A 23,145-nucleotide genomic window follows, 5' to 3' on the forward strand; every position below is an offset into this window, starting at 1 on the left:
AACGCATGGGGGAGGTGTGACGTAACCTCTCTGGACTGGGCACGCTGACGGTTGCAGTAGCAGCGTGCCCGCAGGTGGTGGTCCCGGCTCGCAGCAAATATGACCATGTATAGGTTACAACCGTACGTCAGCGGGGACATGATCCAGGTGGAGTTACCCAGCTGCATGTATAAACTGCCCAGCCTACACGGGGCTCCCTCCGGCCACCAGGTACTAGGAGGGGAGGGGGTCAGGCTCCCATCTCAGGCCTGCTCCCCCTCTAATAAACACTTAGAGGGAGGGGGGGGGGCAGAGTAGGCGTCTTATAGTTTTTGTTATCATTGTGCGAGGGCTGGGGGGGTAATTATTTAATATCACTGTTTATTTGTATGGCACTGACAGATGTGACAGCGCAGTACAATGTGGGAGTGAGACAGATAATATTATTGTCGTAAAGCGGCAGAGTCCTATTTTTCCATCATTATGTTGTAAAACCTTCATTGGTTCCCCTTTTAAACTTCGTCCGAAAGCGCTGACATATTCAGCAGCGTGGTACAATGGAGAGGTATGGGGGGGGGGGGGGGGGGGCGGCAAAGTATGACAATGAACGCAGAGGGATCCCCTATACACAGAAAGTCCATAGAGTGATTACCGGATAATAGGTTGCACATTTGACGGTGTAGATGCAGACTTCTGTAGTTAACTCCTTCATCCCCAGAGAAATGGGGTGTAGACTAGAGCTCCTCTGGCAGCGGAGTTAATTAATTACGACGCCTAAAGCATAATGAACCATTAGTCAAGCACACCAGAATAAATCGCAAATGTCAATTTAATAACTAAATGATCCAATCCCATGTACCCATCTGGGTGCATGCTGGCATGGAAATGTTGGATATCTGGGATTTGATCATTTAGGTATTAAATTGACGTTCATGACACTATTTATTCTGGTGTGCTTGATTATAAGTTCATTGTACTATTGTGACCAGGATCGTTTTATCGCTGAAACAAACACTAGGACTACAATGTAGTTGTGCATAGTGCGTGCGTATATGCGCTACGGGGAGACTGGCGCTTCACGCTGCAAACCGGTTTGTATTTCCCCCGCGACGGCCGGGTCACGTGAGCGGTTCATCCAATGAGGGCGAACTAGCCGAACTCCGTGACATCACAGCCGCGCCTCCCTGCAGGACAGGAAATATATTCTGCTGCAGGCGAGCATGACGCTGTGCCGAGGAGAGCAGAAGCTAGAGCGTGCCACTATGGACACCGTCTTAACTGTCGCTGATGCTGTTTGGTGCAGACCTTTTTTTACTTTTAGTTGTCAGCAATTCAGGGTTACTGGACCATTGTTTGTCTGATGGTCACCGCACCCAAGAGCCCCCGGATTTATGGGATCGCGCTATACGATCGTTTTTGTAGCTAGAAAACAAGCATTTAGATGATGGCGAACCTGGTACGGCACAAGCACCATTAGCGTGCCGGCTAGTTCCGACCTGTGTCTTACCAGGAAGGCCACAAGGGCAGTGAAAAAAGTTATTAAAAAACACATTGAAAGGCGAAATTAATTTTTATTCAAATGTTTTTTTGTGTTTTTTTAAGCGCAACACAAAATCTTAACCCAGAGGGAGGCTTGTACTATTCAGCGGGGGGCTTGTAATGCCAGTGGAATTTGCTCCCAGTCCTTATATGCTGGAAATGTTGCATTGCAGATCTCCAGGAACGGCACAGCATCTCAATACTTAAGTGCTCTGCTCTCCTGAGTAGAATAAAACGCGTAGTTATTCAGCTGAGTTTGCAGTGCTGTCACCTTTTTGTTGCTAAACCTGTCGGTTCAGATGTAGCCATCCAGCTCCGACCGGTAGATTAGCCCAAGGGGCTAGTGCTGAACTGTGTTAAACTGAGCCTGCTGTCAAGAAAATGATTCCAGTGACCTGCATGAGTCACGAGAAATTATAATAGGAAGAGTGTGTTGCACACCAAGGAATTAAAATCACTGGTGTATAGCCTCGAGCAGCGGTTCCCAACCCCCAGTCTTCAAGAACCTCAACAGGTCATTGAGATATCCTTGCTTCAGCACAAGTGGCTGAATGAGTTGCATGGGCATTCTGTCCAAATTATGTTTACTGAAGCTGGGATTAATACCAGACCTGCTGGGGAGGGGGTGGGGGGCGGCCACTCACCGGTGCAAAATGCCAGGTGTGTAAGAAGGATATCATTAATGAAATAACCAATATTCCCAGCACACCGGTTAAATGTAAACAATACATTGTTATTAATTTAAAATATGCAGATCACTACATGAGACGAATGTGCTACCGTAAAAGGATTTGTGGTTGTAGTTTTAGTTACCACTTCTAGTAAAAATATCTTCCTGTGATCACTTTAAACTTTATAATCTTCCCTTAATACTTATATGGGTATAAAGTAAATTTGTAAGAATTTTACAACATTCATAGATCAGGTATACATAGCTACCAGGCAGTTACACCAACAATAAAAAGGAGATGAACCACACACCCAGTCTCTGCTTGGCCAAACAGACATGAGAAAGGCATATAATATATGTACTGTGACTAAATAAAACCCAATTAGCATTCTCTCTAATTCTCTCTTCACACTGAAAAAACTTAACAATAGGATCAATTAGAATTTTTTTTGAAGTACTGTAGCAAAATACTAGGAAATATTGAGTCTCCGCAGCAGTGTCGGCCTTAATTACTTTTACTATGTGTAACATTGGGGTTACTTTTTTCTACGTGGTATAGTCACTGTATGTTATCTTACTTTGTTAGGTTTTTTATACTGCAATACAATTTTCCATTTGACCTTATTGTGTCATGTATTTGTGAGCGCTCATTGCGTGTAGATGTTAAAGTTAACATTAATAGTATGATAGAAATGCTCTCCTGTACATTACATTATTTCCTATCTGTGTGTAGTATTATTATCATTATGATGATGATGATGATGAGGGACTAATACAACATATAATAGGTGAATGATAATGCAATGTTATCTGTGACAACCCAATATACTTGTGTGTTCAGGAGGCTGACCCAGCACTTCAGGTACTGGAGTCTCGACAAGAAGACATCTTAAAGCGACTGTATGAACTGAAAGCGGCTGTTGACGGACTCTCAAAGATGATTCAAACACCGGACGCAGATCTGGACGTGACCGACATCATACAGGCAGATGAGCGAGCAGCCCCAGCTTCCAACTTGGTAGATTTAGACGCCATACTGGGAAAGGCAAGTCATGGCACAGTACTCTGACCTTCAGAAACCATACCAGTCAATAGCCGCATTACCTTAAATGAGCTTCAAAGTGCAATTCCACGGAGCTGTGGGAAAAACAACCTTTTGTAAGCACTTTAAAGCAGCAAACCCGTTAAAAAAATAATAATTAAATACAACATTGGAGGAGATCGGTAGGGGGGGGTGGAATGTCCTCCGGAACTGAATCATGCTCTTTGTTTCGTTCCCAGGATATTTGCAAGTGAAGTTACCAGTATTGCTGTATGATTTTTAAAAGTAGTAACAAGGGAGGGAGAGGGAGTAGGTGGTATGATGCCCCCTGTTTCCTCTCCCTCCTTTGTTACTACATGTAAGAAAGGACCAACACGGCTCCCCACCCTTGTTTCATTTTTAAAAGGGGATTTAAATGGCCATTCAGTAGGAAGCTACGACCAATAGTGTGGCAGCGTTCTGTTGGCCTGAGATTTTGTAGCCATTTATTTTTTCCCTGAAGAGAGAACTTCAGAGGTGAGTGTTCCAGGACCCAGGGGGGTCCCCGGACCACGTAATTCAGCTCAAAGGGGCACCTGGTCCTGTCGTGTTAAAAGAAATAAAGACATGGGGGTGATAACTGCTTTAACAATCTAATTGGTTTCCTTAAACAAATGTAACCTTGCTAAATAGCAAACATCTGGCTGCCTTTGTTTCTTTGGAAATGAATGACAAATTGTCCGTAGGCGCCTCTGAATGGGGAATGTTTTCTGTCCCCTTAGCCCACCGTGCCCTATTCAGCGGAGGAGAGGGGGCACAGCCTGTGCAAACATGTAGGGATATTACCTGAAAGGGAGTAACCAGAGGAAGTAAAACCCAGTGTCTACAAACAGAATCAAGTGATTAACAAATACTTAGAGGTTTAATTTGTGTTAAAAAAATAAAATATCCATCAGTCACCCAGGTTTAAATACTTAACCATGTCACTGCCATTAGTACACTCTGCTCCTGGGAGGGACTGACCCCTTAATCATGCCACTGCCATTAGTACACTTTGCTCCTAGGAGGGACTGTCCCCTTAACCATGTCACTGCCATTAGTACACTCTGCTCCTGGGAGGGACTGACCCCTTAATCATGCCACTGCCATTAGTACACTTTGCTCCTGGGAGGGACTGACCCCTTAATCATGCCACTGCCATTAGTACACTTTGCTCCTAGGAGGGACTGTCCCCTTAACCATGCCACTGCCATTAGTACACTTTGCTCCTAGGAGGGACTGTCCCCTTAACCATGTCACTGCCATTAGTACACTTTGCTCCTAGGAGGGACTGTCCCCTTAACCATGTCACTGCCATTAGTACACTCTGCTCCTGGGAGGGACTGACCCCTTAATCATGCCACTGCCATTAGTACACTTTGCTCCTGGGAGGGTCTGTCCCCTTAATCATGCCACTGCCATTAGTACACTTTGCTCCTAGGAGGGACTGTCCCCTTAACCATGTCACTGCCATTAGTACACTTTGCTCCTAGGAGGGACTGTCCCCTTAACCATGTCACTGCCATTAGTACACTTTGCTCCTAGGAGGGACTGTCCCCTTAACCATGCCACTGCCATTAGTACACTTTGCTCCTGGGATGGTCCGTCAGTTTAGTTATCTTAAAATAAAAGAAACTCCCAGCAGTCACTTTTTTTTTTTTTTCTGTCCCTTTAAACCGAGGTTTTACAATTTTTGAAGACTCTTATTAGCCTACCTGACCTGGGGCGGGTCCCCCAACCTTCAGGGACTCCCGGTTCCCGATCGAAGACCAGTCTTGTTCAGCAAGCAAGAATGTGACCACTGAACAAGCAATGTCCATGGGGTCAGGGCTCACTCCAATGGCCAACAGAAAGTTGCAATGACATCGGAAGACAACGCTGCAACTTTGTATTTATTCTCAGCAGCCAGATTTATAGGGTTTTTTTGTGTCAAAACTGATAATGCTGTGGCTCTCTGGAGGGGATTGCCGCTTTAAGATTCATTTAATAGCTTTGCAAATTTAGATCGAAAAGTACAACAAACAGACTCATTATATAGATGTAGACAATACATACTCTTATTCTAGATGGTAGTTCATAGAATAACGTAGAGAAGTTATTAGACAATCTTGGACCTGATATTGGATGAATAGTAACAATGAAACGTTTGCTTTTTCCTTGTAGCCTTATGGTGCTCTTAGAGATATCGTGATCAACGCAAACCCGTCGCTGCCTCCACTCTCCCTGTTAATATTGCACAGTCTGCTAAGTGAGCGGTACGAGGTGCTGTCTACGGTTCATACCCACTCATCTGTGAGAAGCGTTCCGGAGGCTCTACTGAAGTGCTTCGGAGATCAGGTGCAGAAGAACTCTCGTCAGGAGTATCAGCTTGGATTTACACTCATCTGGAAGGATGGTAAGTGCTTTATTCTGGGTACCAGGGCTGGTCACACACAGTCCACAAGGTTTTACGGATATCCTGCCTTCCGTACAGGCGGCTCAAACTGACTGAGCCCCGTGCTGAAGCTGGGATTTCCTCTATACCTGGCCTGTGCTAGCTCTTGAGGACTGAGTTTGGCCACGCTGAAAATCCACATTAAAGTCAATAGGGATTTTCGGCCAAGAACGATCACTTTGGGTTATGTAGAATTACACCCAAAAGCAGGTCACACACACTCCATGGGTAAAGGATTATTTAGTAGCGGGTTATATATTTAATCATATTTTTTTTAAACATGTCGTATAAATGAGGATACTTTGTGCTGCAGCCTCTCCAATTATTGACGGAAGTAGAAAAACAAAATTCATAAAAAAAAAAACAGGCTGCTGATTGTGTAAATTAGTACAAGTTGCGTTTATAGATGATTAGGTATGAAACTATTAATTTCTATCGTTCTACTTTCTTTATCCAATAGCTTGTTCAGAAAATGCACAGTAAGGGTAAATATTTAAAACTACAATTCTGGGAAAAAATAAAAGTACTGCGAGACTTTAGAAGATGTGATCCGGATGAGAGGAAAAGTGGCTTAATTTTGTGCGCACATTGAAACATGCACCTTTAATCCTCCTCTTGCTGCCAGCAACACCATGCGCGTTATTTACTAATAAATAAGACGACAGCTTTGGGGATTATTTTGAAACACATTTATGTTTTTTTTTTATCTAATATGTTGGTGTTTAGTTGAAAAAAATTGAATACAATTTGATATTTTACTTTTTTTTTAGTAACCAAACCACAGATGAAATTCAGCATTCAAAATATGTGTCCGATCGAAGGAGAAGGCAGCATCGCCCGCTTCCTGTTCTCACTGTTTGGATGCAAATTTGATGCCGTCACCTCCACGCTGATTGACAGCTGGGTAGACACTGCCATTTTTCAGCTTAGAGAGGGAAGCAATAAAGAGAAAGCGGCCGTGCTGCGAGCCATGAACTCGGCTCTGGGTAAAGCGCCTTGGCTGGTGGGGAACGAAGTGACCGTGGCAGATGTTGTGAATTGGTGCGCGATTCAGCAGTCGGGGAACACCGCTGCCACCCCTGCCAATGTGCAGAAGTGGATGAAATCCTGTGAGAACCTCCCATCCTTCAACGCAGCCCTGAAATTAATGAAGGCGACTGCACGTGAGAGAAGTCCGTCTGCTGCTGTTTAGGTCGATTGTGGTCACTGAATTCCTATGGACGTGTAACAGTCGTGCACTGCTGCTAGGACCTTTACAGGTTCAGTACAGGCCCTTTGAGAACTTACGGCTAATGCTTAGTATGACCGTTTCACGCTATGTAAAACAAAGGATAGTTGTTTAGATAGGCTCATGTTGCAATGCCAGAAATGAAAATAAAGTATTTTTTCAGCTCATGTCCTCATGATGGGTTATTCTACAAAAAGAAAGTATGTTGAACGCTAAAGCTGTGTAACTTCAAAGGGCTGTTTTTCTGGTAAGGTAACGGCGCAGGCAAACAAGATGAATAAAATCACTTTTATTCCAGTTCAGGTTTCATGAAGCATAACCACAGCTAACACATCCTTAAAGGACCAGATTTGCAAATGCTCCTTTGTCTAATAAAGCATGTAGCAGTAGCCACACATTAGGCCTTACGCTGATCTGGCCCAGTGACAGAAGCGAGTTGTCCATGCAAACACAGGATGGGGGGGATGCAGTTAGTGATCCAGACATTTGGAAAGAAACGGTGACAAAACCAGACAATGTAAATACATACTGAAGTACAGTGCTGTATTTCATGGGAAGTTTTGTTATGACTGGGTTTAAGGCTGGATTCCTTAGCCATGAGGACTCGCTCTGCAGATCATTTAATATGTGCAGAAAAGTTTTGTAATCTACTTCATATATAAGCACAGACATGTTTGAACACAGCATATGCACATTCTGCATATATACATCTACGTAGGAGCATAACATTTACACCTATTGGCATAAGTATTAAAGCAAATGCCAAATTCTCAATTTCTAACTGTTTACGACGACGTTTGAAGCTCATGATGACCCAGTTTTATTTCTGCGATGTCCTACAGCAACTTGCTGCCGACCTTAAACAAGTCGTCCACGCTGCTCGTTTTGAGTTGTTTTTGTTGTTGTATACTTCCTAAACGAAGTACTTTGTTTCCAAGGTAGAGCTGGTTTTGTCCACAGGACAAAGAATTTCCCTGGTTGACAAATGGCCACGTGGCAGATGATGTTGTAGCCATTATCAGAAGACACCAAAAAAGTTTATTTACAATCATAACAAAAGGGGTCCTGGCGGCCTGAGCCATGCATTAGCTGTGAGACACACCTCCACTTCAACTAAACGTTCATTTTTTTTTAAGGGGACTGCAGTTTTAATTGTGGTGGAGTAGAAAACTGGCATATAACATATTAGATTTATTAACGTCTTCATAATTTAAAAGTTTGTATAATGTACAAAACATTCCATGGAAACCCACCCACACAGCTTTATACGGGGGAGCACGGCCTCTCCCCATTCCCAGGCGCCTGTGCTAGTAGTACTTGGACCATCTTTTTCAGTTTCTCATTTTCTTCTTCCAGGTGTAGCACTTTCTTCTGAAGCCTTTGATTAGCCTGTAAGTAAACACATATTAAAGCTAAAAAAAAATCTCACATCCAGATACTTGCAGGTTCCTATTGGCCCATATGACACGGGGGATTTAAACCTATATGTAACTTGGGATCCCCAGAGCTGAAAATAGCGTATTTCAACTACAAAGACAACCTCTCCACCCTCATGTACATTTTTTTTAAAGGGGGCTGTTCCTTTTAAACATTCTGTGCTGAACAATCTGATTATTCAATAGAGCAACTGTATAAAGTGACATTAGTGAAGCACTTACATTTTCCATGTGCTGAAAAAGGTCACTTTCCAACACTTGAGAAGCAGAGGGTCTTTTCGAGCAGTCTGTGCTGGTTAATAGTTTGATGTATTTGCTTTGTGCAAGCCATTGTCTTTTAAACGAATGGGGGATATGCCCACGTCTCAAACCCTCGAGAACCTTGGTCCTTTCCATCTCTGTCCCAAAAGGTTGGAAGAGCTCCAATAAAATAATGCCGACGCTGTACATATCGGACTGCAAGAGAAAGTTAGTTACACAGTGTAGCTGCCTCTGCTTGCGTGTGCACGCTATTACACACACACAAAATGTAGCTTGTATCATTGGCCCTTTGCATGTGATCTCATCAGATGTTCTAACATTAACCCTCCTTGTGTTCTGATACATTTGCATTATTTTGGGATACCACTGCGGCTAATTGCACAGCCCACTTCTAAAACTGTAACCAATTACACTGCATTTTCCTTCAAAGCAAACCCTGCTGGGTGTGTACGGGTTAAATTACCTCCCAAAATCCGTCAAAAAAAAGTCCCTGCAGCAGGGAGAAAAACTTTGATATACCAAGTTTTAGGTCTGTTAAACGCTGCAGTTTGTGTTTCTCTGCACTCTAGAAAACTACAACTTCAGAAAGCCTGTGGTCGGCTGTAAAACTTGGTACGTATACAAAAATAAGCAAAAAGGGCGTCCTTCACCGATACGTTTTCCATAATCAACTCCACTGCAGGATCTCAGCACGCAGACATCTTTAACAAGATACAACCCCTTTTGTATTTGTATTAGAGATTTCAAGTTCACGTCTGTACCTTGAAGTCATAGTGAGATCCTTGTAACTGTTCGGGTGCAGCATACAGGCAGGTACCCACTCCCGATGTGTGCGCTGCGTCTACACAAGAAACGAATGACTTTAGAAATCCAGTTTCCTTCTATTGCAGCATACAGGCAAATAAGTACCCACTCCGATGTGTGCGCTGGGTTGACTGAAGGAAATGAATTACTTTATAAAATAAGTTTAAAAAGCATCAAGAGGAGTCTACAAACTAGAAGTCCTGTACGTTATTTAGAGACGGTAATCCACGTGGAAAAAGCGGAGCCCAGCAACGTCCATAAAAAAAAAACAATCTGGGGCTAAGTAAAGTAGCTAAAAATGAATATTGTGGGTGGACAACATGGTGGCGCGTTTCACGCGTCAGAGGTTCATCCCTGCGCCACCATGTCCACCCACAATAAAGATTCATTTCTAGCTACTTCACTTGGCCCCAGATTGCTTTTTATGGACGTTGCTTTTTCCACGTGGATTACCGTCTCTGCTCATGCCCCGGCGGGACGCACGCCATTCGGGACGGCGCACACCAGCTACCAACGCGAGTACTATTTAGTTTATAGATATTCTGGATGAATACATTATGCTCTAGGGTTGCTGCCTTTTATATAGGGACCTGTTGAGTCACTGGGGTTTACACCACGCCTCGCTGACTCGGGCAGTGTTCCCTGTATAGGCAGCAGGTAACCCATTAATGAGCTTGACTATTAAGAGTACTCAGCTGTGTGTTTCATATATACACATACACCTGTCCCCTGGTCCATCAAAGACATTCTACACATTATCAGGATCTCACACTCCGGTGCACTGAATCTGAAGGATATTATTTTCTCGTTTTTCTGCTGTACGTTATTAACCCTTAATAGTAGCACCAATACTGAAAATAGTGATAGTGCAGTGGATGCAATACTGTAAATTGTAGTGACTTACAGAGATGATAGAAAGTATAGTTGAATACTGTATGCTCTTAAAGAATTCTCTTTAAATGCACACCACACACACAAAACGTAACATTTATTTACACAATCAATAAAACACATCCTTTTAATTACTGGAAAAACTATAACAGTAAATAGGAGCAGGTGTTATGTTTGAATTAAACCACATATGATCTTAATTGAATAAGGCAAAGAGACGCAAAGACAATATTTATGAAGGTGCACTCAAGTGGGTAAATGTTGGTATCAAGTTAATGTGCAAAGGTGAAATGTAAATGATAAAAACCTAACTTTTAATACACAACTTAAAATAAAGTGACTGAACACAATGACAATTAAAACCAATAGTCAATTAGTATAACTTGTACTGGAATAATTAGGATTGGTGCAAGGGGTGGGAGGGCGGGCAATTGGTAGTGAATAAGGTCAATGACCTTTGAGGTATGATGAGAACTTAGCAGCTGGTATGCAGAGGTGGAGCTAAAGCAGGTAACGCTGTTACTGCAAGCTAGCAGCAGTATCGCTCGGTGTGGATTTATGCTCAGTATACTCCTAAATATGTTAAATAGGCGGAGATATACCAACTTGCCTGCAAGATAGGTCATGGTAGATTGCTGTGGGCGAGTATGGTGGTAGAGATTTGTTTTCATTTAGATCGTACCCCCACTGACATTGCTCTAAGCATCAGACTGCAATAGGAGTCCGTTACAATTAGGGAAATGAAGTGTTTCTAGAGGTAAGTGTTGCGATCTACTCAATATCGCCAACTCAAATTCCCAGCTTGGTAGACCCCCAGCGCTCGTGTTTTCTCCAGCCCGCCACCACCCTCATCCCTGACCAGTGACGGCCTCTGAAGACTTCACACTAACTTATCCGACGTGCGTTTCTCTGCAGCTACGGAGCTTCGTCAGGGGCTTTGCCTATGTGCTCAACTAGGAGGGTAAACGGGACGCGTGTCCATGGTTACTAGGAAAATCACTTGTTTCAACAGACCTGATATGCATTAACGGCGTGGCACATAAAGACAATTTCCATGTGTTAACACTTTTATGGGTCAAATGACACATTGGAAAAATGCTTGAATAGATAGTAAAATGGGTAAACAAAGGCAGTGCAATGCCTGCAAATGATGGAGGAGGCTATTGGTAGCAAAAAAAATCCTTTTAATGAATGAAGGGATCAAACATCACCCCTGGATCACCCAGAAAACGCTCACCTACGCGTTTCAGGCCGTGCGCTTTTATCAAGGTTACAAACAGTAATAAAAATAGGATTCACTCACATTTTATATATGTGTAACATTCATTTGAGAGGACTCTGTGATCCCAGGCTCTCTCCCGATCATCAGTGCGTCTCCGTTGCTTCCGCAATCGTCACTTCCGGTGACGTCAATGGTTGGGGCGGATGGAGTGTCTGCAATTACGCGGCTGCCAGTAGTTGGATCTTTTGGTCCTCCGAAACACAGTTCAACGCGTTTCGCAGAGGCTCTCAAAAGAACTGTCCTATTCTTATTACTGTTTGTACAATACAATTTTGGACATACTACCCTATGTTCGTATATCTCTCTCTTATTGATAACCGAAACTCCCATTGACGGATAACACTGGAGGCACACGATACACAAGGATACAATACACGGAGGTGCATTTAATCCATAGGCAGTCATATAGCAAAATATGTTAAAACTATAAGAACCAAGGCCGCCGACTGGGGGGGGAGGGGGAGAGCCGGGACAAGTGTCCTGGGCCCGGTAGCTGCAGGGGGGCCCGGCGGCTGGAAAAGCAGTTGGGCCGGACCTCAGGTCAAGCCCAACAGCTTTGTCCGTCTGCCACTCCTCTCGTTGCCGCCGGGCTCTCTCCAGCTGCGGGCCTCCCTCACCGACTGTCCCACGCCGAGCCGCTGGTGCGCGCCGGGCCTCTCTGAAGTCGGCAGCAAGCTGGGCTCAGCTTCCGGCGTGCACCGGTATGAGAGAGAGACCTGGCACACTCCGGCGTCAGAGGCTCAGCCTGGGACAGTCAGTGAGGGCGGCAACAAGAAGAACCGCAGCCAGGCTGAGCAGTTGAGAGAGAGTCGGGGCAGCAGAGGCTTGAGACTATCCCCAAGGAAAGGACGTTTGTATTTTATTTTTAAAAATGTATTTGAGGCTGGGTCTTTTTATATGTATTTGGGGGGCAGGGAGGGTTGGTATATATTTGGGGGGCAGGGAGGGTTGGTATATATTTGGGGGGCAGGGAGGGTTGGTATATATTTGGAGGGCTGGTATATATTTGGAGGGCTGAGAGGGTTGGTATATATTTGGAGGGCTGGTATATATTTGGAGGGCTGAGAGGGTTGGTATATATTTGGAGGGCTGGTATATATTTGGAGGGCTGAGAGGGTTGGTATATATTTGGAGGGCTGGTATATATTTGGAGGGCTGGTATATATTTGGAGGGCTGAGAGGGTTGGTATATATTTGGAGGGTTGGTATATATTTGGAGGGCTGAGAGGGTTGGTATATATTTGGAGGGCTGAGAGGGTTGGTATATATTTGGAGGGCTGAGAGGGTTGGTATATATTTGGAGGGCTGAGAGGGTTGGTATATATTTGGAGGGCTGGTATATATTTGGAGGGCTGTGAGGGTTGGTATATATTTGGAGGGTTGGTATATATTTGGAGGGCTGTGAGGGTTGGTATATATTTGGAGGGCTGAGAGGGTTGGTATATATTTGGAGGGCTGAGAGGGTTGGTATATATTTGGAGGGCTGTGAGGGTTGGTATATATTTGGAGGGCTGTGAGGGTTGGTATATATTTGGAGGGCTGAGAGGGTTGGTATATATTTGGAGGGCTGAGAGGGTTGGTATATATTTGGAGGGCTGAGAGGGTTGGTATATATTTGGAGGGCTGTGAGGGTTGGTATATATTTGGAGGGCTGTGAGGGTTGGTATATATTTGGAGGGCTGAGAGGGTTGGTATATATTTGGAGGGCTGTGAGGGTTGGTATATATTTGGAGGGCTGAGAGGGTTGGTATATATTTGGAGGGCTGTGAGGGTTGGTATATATTTGGAGGGCTGAGAGGGTTGGTATATATTTGGAGGGCTGAGAGGGTTGGTATATATTTGGAGGGCTGAGAGGGTTGGTATATATTTGGAGGGCTGAGAGGGTTGGTATATATTTGGAGGGCTGAGAGTGTTGGTATATATTTGGAGGGCTGTGAGGGTTGGTATATATTTGGAGGGCTGAGAGGGTTGGTATATATTTGGAGGGCTGAGAGGGTTGGTATATATTTGGAGGGCTGAGAGGGTTGGTATATATTTGGAGGGCTGAGAGGGTTGGTATATATTTGGAGGGCTGTGAGGGTTGGTATATATTTGGAGGGCTGAGAGGGTTGGTATATATTTGGAGGGCTGAGAGGGTTGGTATATATTTGGAGGGCTGAGAGGGTTGGTATATATTTGGAGGGCTGTGAGGGTTGGTATATATTTGGGGGCGGTATGTATTTGGAAGGCAAGGATGGTTGGTATGTATTTGGGGGCAGGGGGTTGGTATATATTTGGGAGTGGGATATTTTTTTTTTATGGTGTGTGTGTGTGTTTGTGTGTAGGGGGAGGGAGAGTGAGACGGGTGTAAGAGGGAGTGAGGGAGTAGGAGTGAGATAGAGGGGAGAGAAATAGATGGAAGGGGGAGGGGAAATAGAGGTGGGAAATATGGGGGCTCACAATAAGTCAGATGGATTTAAGTAAAAGCCAAATTATAACTTTGCAAAATGCCTTATAGGTGCATTCACTTATCTGTGGAGATTATATTTATGTAAATGTAACAAGCATTTTTGTTCCTATAACAACCATTTACAAAGTCACATCCCCTTCTGAAACAGCATCACCTTTTTGAGCCCTGCCCTCTCTAGCAGTGAACCAATTGAATCTAGTGCCTGCCTGGTCACATGATCTTCCTCACAGAACTTTGGCTGTCAGTGCAGCAGAAGATTACCCAAGATGCATTTAGTGAACCCCCGAGCCGAATCTTCAGCGATCGATTACAGGAGAACGGATGGATCTGCAGCTTAGCTAATCGCTTGTCAGTGTGCAGATTGTATCGATGCGCGTATTGAAACGACAGCTGGAACTGCAGCTTTAAGGGGATATCTTCCTGCCCTTTAAAAAAGGAGCAATCCAAGGATCCATTTACATTTTTTTTTAAAACAGGTTTGAAGCAGAGCGTCTCGGCAGCTGAAAACCCCATTAATTACAGCTGCTGGGACCCCTGCTTCCAGAGATACTTCCCTCCGTAGGGGGTCCCGGCAGCCTCTCCACTCGGCTAGCAGGTATCACGTAATGGCGACGTTTCAAAGTTCCCGCGTCCTGTGGTCCAATAGGAAGCCGTGATGTCATCAGGTTCCGCTTCCTACTGGCCCGCGTGACGCGGGAGTTTTAAACTCGCAGGAGATACCGGCACCCCCTACGGAGGTACGTATCTCCGGAAGCAGGGGGTCCCCGGAGCTGAATTTAACGGGGTTCAGCTACGGGGCCCTCCTGCTTCAATCCTATGTAAAAAAAAAAAATTATATGGCAAAACCTTCACCCGCTTCTACTCCTTTAAAAACATGTTTTTATTTTACCTATTTTTTTTTTTTAATTCAGCTTAGTAGAGGAGATACACCTTTGAAACAGGAAGGTGTCTGGGAGGTTAAAATGGAGCTCCCCACAGCCCCATGCAGTCTACAGAGATTAAGAAAATCATGATTTAACACCAAAAAAAAAAAATATTTAATTAATTAAAAAGAATTAAAAAGCCGGTTATGCTCAGGGAAAAAGATAGGAACATTATAGGAGGTAAAGCCGCCAGCTCCCCCAGAAGCCTACACGAGTTTAAATGGAAAAGTGGCTAAGGAGGTGGGAAGTTCTAAAGTGGGCCTTTATTTGGCACATGTGACATGACGGACTGAATGTTTTAACACTTACCGTTGGTCTCGTCCTGTAACCAGTGGTCCCTAGAGTGCTGTATAATATCGCTACATGCCAGCCCAAAATCCCCAATCTGTACGTGCAGATCCGCTCCACGCAAGAAAATATTTTTCGGCTGCAAAGTAAAAGTAGAGAGATTCAAATAACTTCTCTGCTGGCTGCAACACCCATTTTGTCTACAAATAGCTCTTATTTCTGTGTGTTTACAATTATCTAAGCAGGAATAAACGTTTGCCCCCTACTGAGAAATGGTATAATCGGTCGGAATACCCAAAATAACGTTGTACGTGTGAAATGGTTTGGTTATGGTAGGCAGCCTTAAATGGAAGTTCACGTTCATTGCAAACTAAGGCCGAACTCATACTTACCGCGTTGCAGCGTGCGCGCGTGCGCACGACAAGCACTCTCTCACTGTTTGGCATATAAGTGTTAACAAGCTGCATGCGCGCCCGCAGGCGAAGAGGCGCGTTGACGCGACATCGTTTTGCGGAGACAATAGATTTTGTCTTCAGGCGGCTGCCGCGTGACCTCAGCCTCACATGAGCAGGTTCAGCCAATGAGTGCGAACCAGCTTTGTGACACGAAGTTGTGGAACCAAATACAATGAGTCATCACAAGGACCAGAAACTTTGGATTCCAGAAACTGTTGATTCTCCAGGGTATAAAGATAAAAGGGACCCGTGTGTATCTCTAATAGTGTACACACCTGTCACGTACGGCACACCTGTGAGCACGTGACAAGGGTTAAAACTTCGCTCGCGAGCTTCCCCACGTTTCACCTTTGCAAAGGTCCCTCAAATGAATATCTCCCCTCAATCCGTCCCCATATACCATCTGTCACACACAGCACACAAGTGAGCACGTGACTTAGATATGCAACCAGGGTTAATACGCACGGCTCCTCACCCCGACCACTTGCAGCACATCACCAGAGATCTGACTCCAAGTGACTTTTCATGGTCACAAGGTTCAACAACGTATCCGGCCGCTCCTCCTCTTACCGTGCACCCCAAAACTGGAACAGTCTATCCCAGACGCTCACAGCCGCCACCAGGCTAAGATCTTTCAAAACTAAAGCGGTCTCACATTTTAATCTGGTCTGTAACTGTAACATACGCCTAGAACTTATTTTATCTGTAACTGTTCATGCAATGTCTTCATATATAAAATGTAGAACAGGGGTACGCAAAGTTTTTATCCTGCTCCCCTCCCGACTAGAGCTCCCCCCTCCTGTTTGGCTCCGTCATCAAATGATGCCGCGGGGTCGTGTGTGACAGTAGGGGTAGCTGGGGGACCTAATAGAGAGAAATCCCAGCTATTTACCCCTAGAAAAAGTGTGATTTGTCTGCCCTAGTAATATTTCATCCAGCCAAATGTCTTTAATATCTGGGGAAGAACAGGGAATGTGTAAATGTTACCCATGTCTGTAAGAATGTATTTCCAAGCATGTATTCTTTATTCTCTGTGACAATCCTTCCCCCAGTTTAGAAAGCCGGCATTGTCTTATGATGTGATTTGGGCTAGCTGTAATTCTTAGTCTTGTCTTTTACCTCATTACCTTATGTCTGTATTTATGCCTGTGTTAGCAATTCCTCCCAGATTAGATACCTGGTATTGTGTGGTAATGGAATTAACATGCAAGAAAGTAAATGAGATATTCCACTGTTACTATAATTTCTATGGAGAAAGACTAAGCAATTCACTTAGTTGAATCTCTCCATAGAAATAATAGAATTAAAACCAGAGTTGGGACAGATAGGTGCCAGGACTCCTGGGGGGGGGGGGTGAAAAGCTGCTGATCAGATCTGGGAGTAAGAGCATTGTACTGTTCAGACTCTGATGCTCCTACCCAGTGGGAGGTCTTCAGTGCTTTAGCACATCCTCCTCTGGCTTTTGTGGCACCAACCTAATCCGTGCTCTGACTGGCCAGCAGCCCCCTCCCATGTAAAGGATATACACAGAAGGCTATATAAGGGTTGCTGCTGATCAGAGCATTAGTTACACTCAGAGGGAGAGACACTCTGGGAAGGAGTGTGGAGATTCCCTCAGAGTACCATCTAAGAGACACTCTGGGAAGTACTGTGGAGTTGGACTGTGACCAGCTGGAGATTCATATCAGAGTGGCTGCTGTGTGTTCAGCACTCTGATAGCCTGAAGCAGAGAAGCGGACAGGGGAAACCCATTTGAAGTGGGTCCCAGCACCTAGGTAGGTATTGAGATATATATATAAAAATAAATAAATGAATGAGAGAATGAGAGAATGGGAGATATTTGCTACAATGGATTTTTGTGTGTTAAAGTGAATAGTTTTTCTATAATAAACAGGGAAGTATTAATTTGATATCTTTTGTTTGCATAACTACCTCAGGTGGTGGCAATGTATAGATTTGATTGCAATTAGGGGTTAATATTAACTCATTGAAGGTACCTTGCAGAGAAGAAAGGTGAGTTTGCTAGAGTAGCCGTATGTATTAACCCTGGTTGCATATCTAAGTCACGTGCCCACTTGTGCGCTGTTCGTGACGGTTGTATAATGGGACGGAGATATTACTCGTTTGAGGGACATTTGCGAAGGTGAAGCGTGGGGCAGCTTGCATGTTGTGTATTAATCCTTGTCCTGTAGGGGAGATATTGTCCATTTGAGGGACATCTGCGGAGGTGAAAAGTGGGAGCGCTTGCGAGCAGAGTATTAACCCTTGCCCCATATGCAGGTCACGTGCTAGCAGGGGTGTCGTACGTGACAATGGTGAAAAGGTGTAATCTTACCTTGAGATCTCTGTGCAAGACGCCCATAGTATGGATATAATGTACTCCTTCTAAGAGTTGATGAAACATTTTCAATGTGCACCCGACATCCACAAAATCATAAACACCTGTGAACAGATTACAACTGGAATTAACTTCCATAAACAGTCCATTTTTTTGTATATGGTAAAACAGATGTGGGGAGCGCAAACCGTAAAAAGAAGAGCGATATAAAACAGATATCAATAGATTTCCTGTAACCTTAAAGTGAACATCAGATGAAAGTGCAACTGAACGCACGGAGGATGGAGAATATATGAACACAGCTATAACATAGACTTACACGGCCATGTGTAAGTCCGTGGAATAAAGGTGTCTTTAAGCTCCTCTCTGACTACCATACAACTGGGGAAATGGAGTTGTAATAGGTGTGCAGGAATGCTATAACATATGATATAACATAACATGATATAACATTTCCCCAGTTGTGTTCATATATTCTCCATCCTCCGTGCGTTCAGTTGCACTTTCATCTGATGTTCACTTTAAGGTTACAGGAAATCTATTGACATCTGTTTTATATCTCTCTTCTTTTTACGGTTTGCGCTCCCCACATCTGTTTTTACCACTTACTACAAGGATCCAGGGAGATTATACATCGGGTAGAGCTGCAACGGATTACACCGGGCCAGTATTGATTATCCTTACTGTATTCACGGCACCTTTGCGTTTTTATTCATTTCAGTTGGGAAGCGCCCCAGCTTTTTACATTGTAATTTTTTGTATATGACATAAAATACAGTCGTAGTAGGCAACATGGTGTATATATAAAAAGGACCACATGCACCAAATATTCATCTACCAAGAGAAGTACCTCTATGAACACTCATTGGAGTGCCCCAATCACAATATTTAACATGCAGCACACGGGACTTATAGCTGTGGTTGGGAGCATAATGCAGGTGCGCTGATTAATACTGTTCAGCTTGTCTTCTTACACTGGGCACTAGTGATTAGCAAAAAGGGCAAGAGATAGACACACACACACACACACACACACACACACTTTTCCATGTGTACACGTTTGCTCTTAACTATGTGATTACTATTCCGGAAACACATAACGAAACGTGATTCACTCACTGGAAGCATCTGCTTTCTCTCTGTAACTATTATTTCTTTCTACAATCCAGTCCCATAGGGACTTCTCGCACATTTTCATCTGTATGTGAAGCATTAAATGATATTGGATCTAGGAGAAAAGACGGTTTATGAATTACAACACAGAACATTGTCTTATAACTCACACAAGACGCGCTATACTTAAACACATTTAATGGATAGAAAATAAATGAACTATTAACCATTAAGAGGGGTTCCTATAATTTTCAGGTAATTTAAAAATTGTATCAAATACAGAAGAATTTACAATGCATCTGATCTCAGACACACTATTAGAGGATTGGGGTTCCTTACCATGCATCTTATCCCAGACGCACTATTAGAGAGGGTTGGGGTTCCTTACAATGCATCTGATCCCAAACGCCCTATTAGAGAGGGTTGGGGTTCCTCAGAATTTCAGATGGGGTTTCTTAACCAAACAAAGTTGGAAACCACTGATATACGCACATTAAAGTGGTCATAATACCGGCACTGGCCTCCGGAGTGATTAAATAGTGTTTATTGATCTATATAATACACACACGTCTCATCTTCAACCCTGGTAGATGATCCAGCACTGGATGAAGCCCTCCCATGAGATATATATAGATATAGATATAGATATATATTATATACACATACACACCATTTCCTTATTACCTCAAAATGCCTATGCAAGCACAAATCTTTTTGGGGGCAGTCTTCATCACACGAGGAACCGCTTGAATCATCAAAACTATCATCCGAATTAAACGGACATTTGTCTCGCAAACAGAAGAATTCTTGCATTAGTTGGCTTTTATTACAAACTCTTTTTTTCACTCCAATATCGGCATTCAAATCTTTATTTCCCAGGGTAGACATGTCGGGGGCTGTACAATGAGTGGGATCCTTATCAGCTGAGCCAGTCTTTTTACCCATTAAAGAGACAGACATATTAATACTTTCTGGATCGGGTTTTGTAGTGGGGTTTACTTCTGAAGAGTGGGCAAATACAACAGATGACCCGCTGCTCTCCACACTTGGAATCCCCTTGTCAGGCCTGTGGAAATGGAATGCATTACGGTCAGATTTCGTTTTTTTGTTAAGTTAAAACAAAGTATGTATATATAAAACTAAAAACATTAGTGCAAGGTACGCATTGTTTTTTCTGAACACACACACACACACACACAGTAGTCAAAAGGGGTTTTATATCCCAAAGTTAAACAGTTTTGGACACAAAGGACCTTCCTAAGTGTGCGCTATATACATCCTTTGTAATGTGCGCAATATAATTGTACCAGTGTTACCAGGTAGCTATTTCTGTCTGAATATCGCAATGTGAAAAAAGCACCGGCTGCATTTCACTCATACAATTCGTAGTGCTCAAAAATGTGACTCTTACAGTGAATAATAATTAGGAAAACAAATATAAATAATTGAAAACAACCCCTAGACCAGGTGCAGTTTTACATACCGGTTGCCATTCCGTTTCAGGTATGATAGCAGCAAACTTTGCGCTTCAGTATTTGCTACTAGCCATTTCTGTCTCCCATTTATAGGACCATACTGTACATCTCAATGAGTGCAACATTAAAATCAGAGCTCTAAAGTGAAATATTGCCTTAAAATACAGCTGAGCGCAAGTTTTCCCAGGCGAGCCACCATCTCCTCCTGCCGCTCATAAAAGAATTAGAACCGTGGATATGAAATTCCCTGTATTTAAACAGTAATAACCAAAAATGTGATGGGTAAAAGGGTTGTTTTCAAAATTATTTTTTGCTAGTATGTACACTTAAACAAGGTACTTACCGGTTACGTTTGTGGTTCGATGGACCTCTAATAGCTGGCAACTGAGCAATAGACTTGCCTGTCAGTAAAAACATAAAACATACATATTAGGACACATGGTAAAAAAAGAAAAAAAACATTGGGATATCATTAATGAGCACATTACAGCTTGAAATACTCTGTTAAAAAACACACCCTGATGCTTCTTTTTCTGTATCAAGTCAATTCGTTTCAAATTGCTAGATTGCTGGAACTTCTTCACCAATGCTCACCCAGCAACTAATTGGATCAAAGGTAAATTCAAGTTTATTTCACTAATAACAAAGTATGTGGCTAGGAAGTAAACTGCAACATGAACAGAAACAGAGTTTGCACCTGTCTGAGCACAGGGACGCAGCAGGTGCGCCATTGTGAGAGATGTACATCAGCATTGCATCAGAATTAGGGGTGCATTTGTTCTGAACCCCAAGTCCTTTCACCACATGACTCCCTTGTTCAGGCTTCACAAAGAAAATGAAAATAATTAATGGAGAGAGATTGTAAAACTCTTTGGGGACTTGTGGTCAGTAAAGTTTAATGCACAGCGCTAAAATAAAAAAATCCCCGGGCTTTTGTTGGGTATGAAACAGACAGAAAATATTTGAGGTGCAGCAAGAGACTATTTACAGAACCTGCAAATAACATCACCTTGTTATTCATTTAAGAGACTCCTTGTTTATTATAAGTGATTGCCAGCCTTTCCCAAAAGATCAATAGTACTTTAATCTGCAGTACAATAAAAGCGGAGTTTAAAAAATAAAAAAAAATAAAAATAATAATAAAAAAAAGAAGAAGAAAAGTTCCATTCAATTACCTGAATAAAATAATGAATGGCAGACGCACTTACCAGAACTCCCTCCTACTGTCTCTGTACGTTCTCCCTACCTACCAATTAGACTGTAAGCTCCTCGGGGCAGGGACTCCTCTTCCTTAATGTTACTTTTATGTCTGAAGCACTTATTCCCATGACCTGTTATTTATATTATCTGTTATTTATACGATTGCCCCTCTGTATTACTACTGTGAAGTGCTATGTGCATTAATGGCGCTATATAAATAAAGACATACAATACAATAAGAAAACAGAGCACAACTTCCAAAGGCTATAATAAGTCTGGCAAAAAGCACACCCATAAGAGGGAAATAAAAATTCACATTTATTGGATCAAGGTAAAAGCAGCATAATGGGACACAGGGATTAAACTCGGATTGGGATTTGGGTCCCCTCTTGCATTGATAGTGATGATTCTCTACTATTGATGATTCGATATTCCAATTTATTCAAAGTTTAAGAAAAAACAAAAAAAAAATATATATATATATATTATTGTTGATGTTTTCATTCATTTTTTTAGTTATGGAATATATATATTATCATTCCATTTTCTGATTAATTAATTCAATTAATTAATTTAAAATTATGATAGATACATAATCTTGTAAAATATATTTTGAGCTTGACACCTGGGAGGGAGGGGCTCACCCCTCCCCACTGCCCTAGTGAGCAGGTCTCTTTCATTTTACTGGAAATGGATCCAATGTTGGTCCTTCTCCCTCCTAATAGAGGTAAATGAGAATTTTAATCCCAGTTTAGTTGTATTAGTATTTTATCTGGTAGTGTTAGGACCTGTGAGCAGGTTCTGCCTTGATGTGGCTCACAGGCTTACGACGCTTTGGCCAAAGGGTTCAACTAAATGACCCTTTTTCAAGAGAATATATAAGTATTTTACGATGTATTTTTGTCATATTGGAAGTGGCGTTGGGCTTTTTTGTTCTTTGTTTAATACACTGGGGAGCCTCCATTTTAGCCTCCCAGACACTTCATATCAAATTCTTATCTCCTGAATGGATCAGATTTTAAAAGTAAAAAATGATGTTGGAGAGGGCAAGAGGAGATTTAATGAAGTAAAAACTACGCAGAAAAGAAAATGGCAATCAGTACGGACTGCAGTCTAAAACACAATGTCAACGCAAGAGTGTTACAAAGAGTGGCACAAACATACTGTTAGAAATTCATTTATTATATTAAAATGTATGAATGAGAACTTATAAAGACCATTGAATGAGAATATATTGTAAGATTTAGAATTCATATGTAAGCCAAAAGAGATTAATTGAAGTTAAGGGTTAACGCATAGCAGATGTTGGAGGTTGGCTTA

At 42.8% G+C, this 23,145-nt stretch overlaps 2 protein-coding genes across 5 annotated transcripts in view; one reads left to right on the plus strand and one right to left on the minus strand.

The window, feature by feature from the left end:
- AIMP2 (aminoacyl tRNA synthetase complex interacting multifunctional protein 2) lies at positions 1 to 7,077 on the plus strand. 2 transcript variants are annotated; one of them, XM_075565448.1, is made up of 4 exons: positions 1 to 147; positions 3,030 to 3,233; positions 5,412 to 5,643; positions 6,453 to 7,077. In XM_075565448.1, the coding sequence occupies exons 1-4, from the start codon at positions 100 to 102 to the stop codon at positions 6,872 to 6,874; spliced, it is 906 nt and encodes a 301-aa protein (XP_075421563.1). In that variant the 5' UTR covers positions 1 to 99; the 3' UTR covers positions 6,875 to 7,077. The 2 variants fall into 2 exon arrangements, with proteins under 2 accessions (XP_075421563.1, XP_075421561.1); XM_075565446.1 differs by having other exon boundaries at positions 6 to 210.
- EIF2AK1 (eukaryotic translation initiation factor 2 alpha kinase 1) overlaps positions 1,574 to 23,145 on the minus strand; it is a 36,223-nt gene continuing 14,651 nt past the window's right edge. Inside the window, exons 8-16 of one of the 3 annotated variants that reach the window (XM_075565444.1) lie at positions 20,969 to 21,026; positions 19,835 to 20,216; positions 19,157 to 19,265; positions 18,035 to 18,141; positions 15,266 to 15,383; positions 9,369 to 9,448; positions 8,569 to 8,802; positions 8,164 to 8,299; positions 1,574 to 3,325 (exon numbers count right to left, since the gene is read on the minus strand). In XM_075565444.1, the coding sequence (XP_075421559.1) occupies positions 8,174 to 8,299; positions 8,569 to 8,802; positions 9,369 to 9,448; positions 15,266 to 15,383; positions 18,035 to 18,141; positions 19,157 to 19,265; positions 19,835 to 20,216; positions 20,969 to 21,026 (1,214 nt within the window). In that variant the 3' untranslated portion in view covers positions 1,574 to 3,325; positions 8,164 to 8,173. Of the gene's footprint in view, positions 3,326 to 6,613; positions 8,300 to 8,568; positions 8,803 to 9,368; positions 9,449 to 11,605; positions 11,737 to 15,265; positions 15,384 to 18,034; positions 18,142 to 19,156; positions 19,266 to 19,834; positions 20,217 to 20,968; positions 21,027 to 23,145 lie in introns of those variants that run through there. The other 2 variants (XM_075565443.1, XM_075565445.1) reach the window with 2 other exon arrangements.

This window comes from Ascaphus truei, chromosome 11 (assembly GCF_040206685.1).
Source record: "Ascaphus truei isolate aAscTru1 chromosome 11, aAscTru1.hap1, whole genome shotgun sequence".
In the NCBI taxonomy this organism is placed as follows: domain Eukaryota; kingdom Metazoa; phylum Chordata; class Amphibia; order Anura; family Ascaphidae; genus Ascaphus; species Ascaphus truei.

Bases quoted from the DNA above. Each gene is read 5' to 3' on its own strand.
- AIMP2 (XM_075565446.1), top strand. From the start codon at position 100: ATGACCATGTATAGGTTACAACCGTACGTCAGCGGGGACATGATCCAG. The intron at 3,234-5,411 runs GCAAGTCATGGC...TTTTCCTTGTAG, and splicing joins TAGACGCCATACTGGGAAAG to CCTTATGGTGCTCTTAGAGA. The intron at 5,644-6,452 runs GTAAGTGCTTTA...CTTTTTTTTTAG, and splicing joins TACACTCATCTGGAAGGATG to TAACCAAACCACAGATGAAA.